The sequence below is a fragment of the Danio aesculapii genome, chromosome 11 (genome assembly GCF_903798145.1).
Source record: "Danio aesculapii chromosome 11, fDanAes4.1, whole genome shotgun sequence".
NCBI classification, from domain to species: Eukaryota; Metazoa; Chordata; class Actinopteri; order Cypriniformes; family Danionidae; genus Danio; species Danio aesculapii.
This window is the reverse complement of record NC_079445.1, coordinates 1,001,783-1,011,724: the sequence shown is the minus strand read 5'-3', so window position 1 is coordinate 1,011,724 and position 9,942 is coordinate 1,001,783. Positions and strand designations below refer to the sequence as shown.

Sequence of the window (9,942 nt, the reverse complement as noted above, 5' to 3'; positions counted from 1 at the left end):
CTTAAACCTATTAATACTCAGCACATTTTTTGAGCTAAAAGTCATAGTTGTTAATGTGTGAACATGAGGATTTGAGCTTAAAATAAAGTGTGAACAAAGCGTTTTAACGCATGAACGAAAAACTGACGAAATGTTTTTAACACCCCGCTTTCTAGAAAACTGTGGTGGATTTTAACAATGAAAGCATTGCCAACTTCACCAACCCATATTCCACATCACCAGTCATGGAGTTTTGGGAGTGAGTATAATAATTCAGACTGTTCACTAGCATTACATGCATAATATTGTCCGTATTCCTGGGAACATCAGCATTTGGCAGGCAGACTCTGGGATCACCATTGGAGAAATTAATATGCGCAGCGTCACACTGACTTTCCAGGCTACTTCTGGCACAGATTATGTGCAGGGCAATTGACCACTGTTTAGGATCCATGGAAATCCATAACCTTTTTCTCTGATAATTTGTCATTCTTTTTGCAATGCTGTTGTCAACAAGCATCAAAAGGGCACTCGCACAGCAAGGAATGGTATGGACACAAATTTGGCCACAGAAAGCGTGTTTATTTCACAGAGTTTTCATATTCATGGCCAAATACAGAGGAAGCAGTCAAGTGCTAGCGGTCAGACAGTTCTTAAAGAATGGCGAAGGTTTGCTCAAAGGGGCATGGCTTAGGCAGTGGATTTCACCCAAGAACATGTCAAAGATGATAAATGGCAGTGCGAGAAACAGAATCACGACTTTCCTTTTGCTATCTTGCAGTTCAATGCGTCATCAGCGGTCAATGTTAAACAAAACTTCAGACCACCTAAAAGTTGAGACAAATAGTTGGGACAAATAGTCTCCTGGAAGTCAGAGTCTCTCAGAATCTTGATGGAGATCATTGCTGAGTGGCCATTGTGCACTTTCGGTTTAGTTTACGCTAACTATCGATATAGTGTTAGACCAGTGGTCACCAAACTTGTTCCTGGAGGGCCGGTGTCCTGCAGATTTTAGCTCCAACCCTAATCAAACACACCTGAAACAAGCTAATCAAGGTCTTACTAGGTATACTTGAAACATCCAGGCAGGTGTGCTGACGCAAGTAGGTGCTAAACCCTGCAGGGACACCGGCCCTCCAGGACTGAGATTGGTGACCCCTGTGTTAAGACGATTAGGGTTAGGATTAGTAGAATAAGTTTACATGTACTCTACTTACAGTTAATAGATTATAAGTTTTGGCAAGATCCAAAATAGGTGTTAGCTAGTCCAATTTAGTCCAAACTGGACTAAAATCTCTGACTTGTATTTTTATTGCTTGATTGCTAATGTCAGAATGTGTCTTCTTCCAGACGCCGCGTTCTCAAAATATCCTCTGGAATTGAAGAAGTCGGCGGCCTTCGCTGGGAACTCGCTCTCTGTCTTGCTATAGCCTGGGTCATATGTTATTTCTGCATTTGGAAAGGTCCCAAATCAACGGGAAAGGTAAAACAAAAGGTCCAGTGAGCAGAAACGGTGTTGGATGTGTGTAGATGTTAACCAAAGAATGAGAGTTGGAGATGTCTCAATGAGAGACTGGAATGAATGGTCAATTCAGCACAGAATCAATCGGGCAAGTGAGATGTACATTCCATCCCCGCAAATGATGTCATCAGCTCAACTTTGACACGTCGAATGCTCACACAGTATGTGCGGCGACATTGTGGATCCGGTCATCTGCAAATATTCTCTGTGTAAAGATTTCAATCACTTTGAGGCTTTGGAGGCGGATTGAGGAGAACGTCAGCTGTCAGAAGTGCCAACGCGCATATCAGACAGGCAGGCATCCAAAAGGCCATTGAGCAGAATTCGGCAGACGTCCAGAAGCCGAACGGAACGTAGGTGCATGCCCACAATAACCAAATGGTTTATTGGTAAACTCGAACCAACCTACTTTGAAAAAGTGCCTTTGGAAAACAAACAGTTTGCATTATCCCTGTGTCTGGACCGCAAAATGCAGCTCTGGCCTTCCTCTGCCTTTGCCTTGTACCCACAATCCATTGCATTATGATGGCCTGTGTCCCTCTGCCAATCTCTGCAGCTCAGTCACTAGCCTTCCTCTGGATTCTATTCTTCGAGCAGCCTTTAAGAAAGTCTAACAGACTCAATGAGCCAGAAAGAAGTGGGAAGAAAGGAAGGAGGGATGTGTGGGGAAAATAAATGGGTCACATTGTACAGGTCCCGGAGAAAAGCTCGGCAGCAAGGCCTATATCTCCTGAAGTGGCTTTTGTTTGGCCGTGAAGCAAGGGATAAAGAATGCTCCTTCATGGCAAGGCTTTAGCAGCCTGTCCAAGATTGATTTCTGTATTCACAGGGGGAAAGTGGAGCGTTCATGAGGAGCATGCAGAGTTTCCTGCTCGCCTCTTCCCTTCTGTCAGGAATTAATGTCTGGTGGAGAGCAAACTGCTTTCTTCCTCTCCTTTGACCACTATACAGATTGCAGCATTCAGGACATTTGCTAAGCTGTTCACCGCAGGCCTTTTGTGGTTGTTTGCGATTCTCCCATAAGCCAGCGGTAGATTTATGGCATGGGGTTGACCTGCGAATGCGGGGCTTAAATGTTGGACTGGGGAGAGTTGGGAGAAAGTCAGCATGCGTCAGAGTCTCACGGCGAGTTGAAACATTGCGCCATTCATTGAGAAAAACCACACGCATGCAGCTGAAAGCCTAGCAGGGGATTCCCTTATTGCAGTGGCCATGGTTTTTTGGATATGGATATGTAATCATTTTATGAGACTATTGAAAAGGGTGTGAATTAGTGAGCTGGACTGGCTTTGGCTTGCTCACACTGTGAGGGTGATTAAAGGATCTCCTTTGACGAAGAGCTCACTCTTACAGGTCTCAGATTAACATTCTTTATTTGTGTTATCCCAGCGATTATTTTGTTAAGTGATGTAACCAAGATTTAGAGCGGCTCTATATCACTTTCCAGAACCTTTTCATTCACTGTTCTTCAGCGGTGGAATGATCTTCTTCCGATCCCCGACAGACTGCTCAGTCTCTGCTATCATTCAAATGGCAACTGAAACTCTTGGGTTGCACTAAAATGAACACTCTGGATGCGCTTGGCCGAAATCCGAAACAGAAAATGGTTTCTAATAATTATTTATTATTTATTAAATTATATAATTTTGTAGGAGTTTTAGGTTTAACTTAATAATTTAGATAGCACTGACACATGTTGAGAGGGGTCATTTTATAGCGTTGCCAAGACAGCACATTAGCAACTGCTGCAAGCAGCAAGAACAAGTATACTACATAGAAATATCTTGTAAGTGTGTTACTTGAGTGGACTTTTTTACACTGAGCATGTGAGTTTCATGCATAGATAAGTATGGGTTTATTGCATTATACATACTTAGTCAACACATCAGCAAACCAGCCTTCGCATGGCGCGATGAAATTAATGGGTTTCATAGCGCAGAACTTTCTGATTCTGGTGTGAATGCTGCTTATATCCATTCAATAACCAAGGAGGGAGTGTGAAATCAGCACACTGAACACTTCTGGGCAGTAAAGTGCAGCATAACCTTTTTTCGGCTTAAAACCAAAAATACCATTTTATGTTGTTCACTTTCAGCAGCCTAAATTTGGTGCATCCCTAGAAAACGTCTCTTCTTCGGTGAGCACTTGAGTACTTCATTAAAAATAAATAATAATAATAGTAATAATTCCCCTCTCCCCCTTCTAACTCTAGCTCCTATTTCTGCAGGCAATATCAGTTTCTTGTATAAGTAGCACATATTGCCTCTTCATGTTGAGTCGCTTAATGCCTCCTCATTTATAAGTAACTTTGGATAAAAGCATTTTCTTAATAACTAAATGTAAGATTGACAACGGTTCTTGCATTGTTTGGTGCAAAACGTTTTATTAACTTCCTAAAGTGGCTTAAAGGGCCACGCATTTGTCGCGAAGACTTGTTTGTTGTCATTTGGTACAGTAAATTACCCAGGTCATATTGAAGTGATTGTACGTTTCCTTGCCACACATTTTCCCACACTGCCAACTCAACCCAGTTGGGATCCTTATAGAGGGAAACAGAGTAGAAGGCTTTTTGTGTACAAACTCTGTCTTGTCCTCGTATGGTCTTGACTGGGTGCCAGAGGAACAAGAACCTAGTGCCGCCCCCAAGGGTGGTTTTGTTCACGGGCCTGAAAGAGCTTCAAAATGTTGAACTCATTTCTGTGGACCGTGAATGCGAAAGCGTTTTAAAGTTCTGGAATTGGATGTATAGTGGAGAAGAATCATGCAGTGATCTTCTAACATTGTCAATGTGATTGGACTGAGGATTCGAGCCTCTGTGTGGCTTGCGAGACAAAGATCTTACATTCTTTGGCTGAGACTTGGTAATAATTCAAGCCTGTGACCATCATGTTGACAAGTCACAACATGATGGTGGCCTGACTATTCTATTTTTGTCTATTTGATGTGCGGTTGTTGGACTGTCGAGTGTTTTTCCTCCATCAAAACCTCTGGCTCAGACCTGCATCTCTTCCTCCCCCTGAGAGTAACTCTTTCAATTGGTGTCCAATTAAGGCTTTGGGAGAAAACCTGCCCTCTCTGGCAGACACTCAGAGCCTTCTGTAACCCCTTCACTTTAAGAGCACTGCTTCATTCACTCACTCACTCGTGTGCTCAAACCCTTCCTTTTAAATGTATACTAGTAAGATCTGCACATGATAGCCCATCACACACAATGGGCTTAATTATCAAGAAATATTTTCAAATATACAAAATTTTGGGTGACACTTTAATTAAGGGCCAATGGGCTATATACATGCCAAGGCTGCGTCTCAAATGCGCCTACTACTCAGTAGGTGCATTTGAATTTAAACATACTACTCAGCCATTAGAAAAGTACGTTCTATACAGTATGAATGTTAGTGGTATGAATGGAAACTTGGACGTACTACAGGCGCCATTTCGTCATCATCATGTGACCTACTCGCATCAGTTGCATCGCTTCACTCGCATTCATGAATTCTCGCCGGAAGTAGACAGTCATCCGGGTACTTCTTACATACTGTTTTCGAGTTCTATGAATTCGGACATACTACTCAGACTGCATACTGTTTTCAGTGTACTATTTAGTATGGAAGTATGAAATTTCGGACACAGCTCAAGTGTTTTTTCAGTCACCAATAAACTTGCGGTGAAAGGTCGATGTGACTGTTTTCAAATTCATACGGTTTCTTTACAGCATCGATAATGTAATTTAGTTCAAATATAGTCCATTTAAAATGGCTTAGTTTAGTTGTTCAAGCGTAAAACGAGATGAATGATCATTCAAACACAAGTGCCGTCAGGAGCAATAACTTAACACCATTGACAATATCATGGTAACATTTATTTGCTTATTTTTAAGACATGGCATAGCACAATGGAATTTAATACAGTGCTTCTTGTCTGCACTTCATATCAGGCAGTAAAGATAATTGATTTTAAGCAAACCAGCTCTACCCCAATACTTAAACCCAGCTACTACCTTAATACTTATCAATAAGCAGCAATTTAGTAGTTTACTGAGCTAAAAGTCAGTCAGTTAGTTAGTCTAAAGCTGCGGTCACACTGTACTTTTCGCCCCATAGCTTCCATTCATATGTAAACGAATGCGACGGACTCAAAATGCAAGCTCGTGCTCGTTTCGCAGTTTCACTGCTTTGCAAGTTCAAGCTTTGTGAAAGGACCTGCGAATCGCATTACGTGACTTCATGAAACCCAATCGAAGATCAAAACATGACCTGCTATGAAAATATAAAGCAATCGCTCGCTTTTTTAAATGTCTCATCATTTCCTTTAATCCCGACCCTTTTCGCAGAACCGCACGACAGAAATTTGCATGCTCAAACCGTAGTGAAACCACAGCTTTAGACTTTGTTAATAGCGAGAATTGTACCTTAAAATAAAGTGTGACCAAGTTCTGTTCATGTTCTGTATCTGTATGTGTGCATTAGAGATTACATGTCAAAGTGATCAAAATATCGCAAATATGCATATCGCTAAAAAGTGATGCATGATTACCCACAGGTTATTATTGTCCATTGTGTGACAAAAAATAAATAATAATAACATTAATATAGTAGTAATAATAATAATAATAATAATAATAATAATAATAATAATAATAATAATAATAAATACAGGTTTAAAACTACACAAATGAATCAATTACAGAATTTATAACATTTACTTTATGATTATTGGTAAATGTACAGTTGACTGAATGAGTGGTTTGTATAGACCAGAGTTGTCCGATCTCTGTCCTGGAGGGCCGTTGTCCTGGAGAGGTTAGCTTCAACCCTAATCAAACACACCTGAACCCGCTAATCAGGCTCTTACTACTTATACTAGAAACTTCCTGTCAGGTGTGTTGAAATAAGTTGGAGCTAAACTCAGCAGGACACCGGCCCTGCAGGACCGAGTTTGGACACCCCTGGTATAGACCGAGTGTCTCTAGCATTATCGCTCTAATTCCAGTGTTTATATGCAGTGAAATATAGTACATGTTTCCCCCTGCAGGTGGTGTACGTCACTGCAACCTTTCCGTATTTCATGCTGTTGATCCTCCTTCTCCGAGGAATCACGCTGCCTGGAGCCGCTAATGGAATAAAGTTCTACCTGTATCCCGATATCTCTCGACTCTCAGACCCTCAGGTACAAACGCTTTTATCTGCATTTTTTATAGATTTAACACCCAGCTCTTCATCCATTATTGCTCAACAACATTTTGAGATAGTATATATATATTTAATTTACCTTCTTTAACAGCTAACATCAATCAACCCATAATATGCAAAGTAAGTAATTTTCCAGTTGTTCAAATGTTGAAAAACAGTAATGTCCAACACAGTCTCATTGGGAATATGTGCTACATTTTTGGGAAGCCGCAAATACTGTATATTCCCTGGCAGTATGTCTGGTTGCATTTTGTAGGTAAAACAAACCCTATGGGGCAGTATGACACAGGTAACAACTTCTTTTCCTTTTCGCGAAATCTGTTGACCCAATTACCTCTGTGTGGACAGCTTTTCCAGGAGCAGTCAGTTTGCTCGGTAGCTCGCCTTGTATGGCGTCAAATAGTTGTGTGAAATGGTATAAGCACACAGTCGCAATGTGCTTTTCTCTTCTAGTTTGGAGAAAGACCTGCATGAGCAAAATGTGGCCCAGTAATGTTTTTGAGATGGTCAAAGAATGTGCACACATCGACATCTAGTGGATTTACGAAGAAAAAAAAAGCTGCAAAGCAGACATAGCCTTGACCACTTATTTCACTGTTCCCAAAAATGTAGCCCTGTGCACATATCTCCATTGAGATCTCCTTGGTTGATAGTGTAAGTGTTTTAACAGTTTAGTCTGTCTCAAAATCTAATAGATGTCATCAACAATAGTCCAAAAACACACTAGTCATCAAATAGACAGAAATAGCCAGGTCTGTCTTATTGATTCAATTCAATTCATCTTTATTTCTGTAGCTTTTTTACAATGTAGACTCTGTCAAAACGGCTTAACAGAGGGCTTTTGGTCTATTTTTGGACTATTGTCTATAGAATTTTCACTGAGAGTCCAAATTTAGCCTTGATTTAGTCAGAATGTGTATGTTTAGATGTCTATTAGACGTCTTTAAAGCACAAAATTGCCATTGCTTTTGCAAAGCATCAGTTGAATTAAAACAGAAACTACTAGTTAGGGGTTGTATTAAATCACAATAGGCCAGGATTTCATTAATTACATAAATCTTTGACCTGTGTGCTTCTGCGTGTATTGGAAATGCAGTTATACTTGATTTTCTGAAATGTTAAGTCCTTCCGAAACCTCTCTTCATTAATGTTAAGTCAAAATAAATGCTTGAGTGACTCTTCCAAGCAAAGAACTGATTACATTTGCATTGGAATCCTGTGGGAAGTGTGTAGACTTTATGTAAGGTTGCAGGGATCATATATGCTTATTACACAGCTCTCTGAAATACTTGATTCTGGTTGGTCAATCATAACATTCTGAGGTTTTTATTATAGTAATATAAACGGCTGAATTGAGCAGACACTAACCTATGTATTATTCGATTACAAGATGTTGCCAGACAAGCTTATAAATATGGATGTAAATGCATTCAGTCAACATTATTCTGTAATTTGTAATTAAGTACCCAGATTAACCTGTGTTTTTTGTCTTATTACACGGCTGTCAGGAGTACTCGATTCTGATTGGTCAGTCATGACTTTTCAAAGTAACTTTATAGTTAGTGGTTAGTTTATGGTTAGTACATGCTCCATTTAGCTTGCTTTCGTTTGTGAGCTTTACATTTTTGAATGTTTTGTGCCATCTATTATCTAAATCAAGCACAGGTTAGTGTATACTCCATCAGCTGTTTTTCATTCTGTCAGCTTTGTGTTTATGACTGTTTGGCGCCATCTAGTGTCTGAATAATGCACAGGTTAGTGTATACTCCATCAGCTGTTTTAGTTTTCTGTCAGCTTTGTGTTTATGACTGTTTGGCGCCATCTAGTGTCTGAATAATGCACAGGTTAGTGTATACTCCATCAGCTGTTTTAGTTTCTGTCAGCTTTGTGTTTTTGACTGTTTGGCGCCATCTAGTGTCTGAATAATGTGCAGGTTATTGTATACTCCATCAGCTGTTTTCGTTTCTGTCAGCTTTGCGTTTAATGACTGTTTGGCGCCATCTAGTGTATAAATAATGCCCAGGTTAGTTGTATAGTCCATCAGCTGTTTTGTGGCAAATAGCCATGTAATAAGCAGGATAAAGGACATCCAGGATGGTTCGTTTTCTCAGAATAAACCCTTCAGTCTTCTACAACAGTGCTGTGCTTCACATCGAGCTGCTGATAAACCTGTCTGGCTTTATTCTACGATAACAACCTCCTGGGTGTAATTTATCCCTTACTTAATTATTATTCTATATTAACTAAATCAATTATTCAAGAGTTTGCATGTTCTCCCCATGGTTGGCGTGGGTTTCCTCCAGGTGCTCCGGTTTCCCCACAGTCCAAACACATGCACTATAGGTGAATTTCATGAACTAAATTAGCCGTAGTGTATGAGTGTGTTTGTGAATGAGTGTGTATGGGTGTTTCCCAGTACTGTGTTGTGGCTTCTGCTGTGTAAAACATATGCTGGAATAGTTGGCGGTTCATTCCGCTGTGACAACCTCTGAGAGTAAGCCGAAGGAAAATGAATAGTTTTCCACATGTATCTCTGGTGATGCACTGAAAGCACAGGCTGTCCCGGATGCAGGAACTCTGGGGTCATTTATTGGGACTATAGGACATCCACACATGGAGATGAGTGTAAATCAGGGTTTAATCATCCCAGTGAACAGAAAGCAGGAATGTATGTGAAGGATATCGATGGCCTGAGAGAGCGAGAGACATAAAGGAGACGCAGAGAAAGACAGCGGGTGATAAAAGGCTGCTGTTTGGCGATGGGGCGCCTCCAGTGTTTAATTAGCTTTCATGCCGCACAATAAGAGGTCTGTTCACTTTCTCTGTGCACCGTTGTTTTATTCACCAACTTCCTTTACAATCTCACCACGCAGTTCAGCGATCGGTGCCAGAGAGCTTCAAACCGCATGGAAAACTACACAAGTATCAAGTGCTTGCTTTTCAGTGATAATGTGGTGAACTACACTGTTAAAATATATCTGTTATGAACAGTTTCCGTATTTTAGATGTATTTTGCGGTGGTGAATTGCATTATGGGATGTTGATCTCTGCTCTGTCCACTTCTGATGCTGAAAATTCAACTCTACAGTTTAACAACGTGACTTTTATTGATATTCCTAGTATAATCGTAATATAATGGATCAGAACTAATATCTAGAAAGATAAGTGTGTAGAATAACAGAAAAATGTGCTGCAGTTTATTACAAGGTTTCTGTAGCGTAATATACAACACCACACACACAATATAGT

General features: G+C 40.4%; 1 protein-coding gene across 1 annotated transcript in view; it reads left to right on the top strand.

Moving 5' to 3' along the window:
* slc6a11b (solute carrier family 6 member 11b) overlaps positions 1–9,942 on the top strand; it is a 34,691-nt gene that overhangs the window by 5,167 nt on the left and 19,582 nt on the right. The window contains 4 exon segments of the mRNA XM_056467811.1: positions 156–163; positions 165–238; positions 1,330–1,462; positions 6,536–6,670. Of these exon segments, the coding sequence (XP_056323786.1) occupies positions 156–163; positions 165–238; positions 1,330–1,462; positions 6,536–6,670 (350 nt within the window).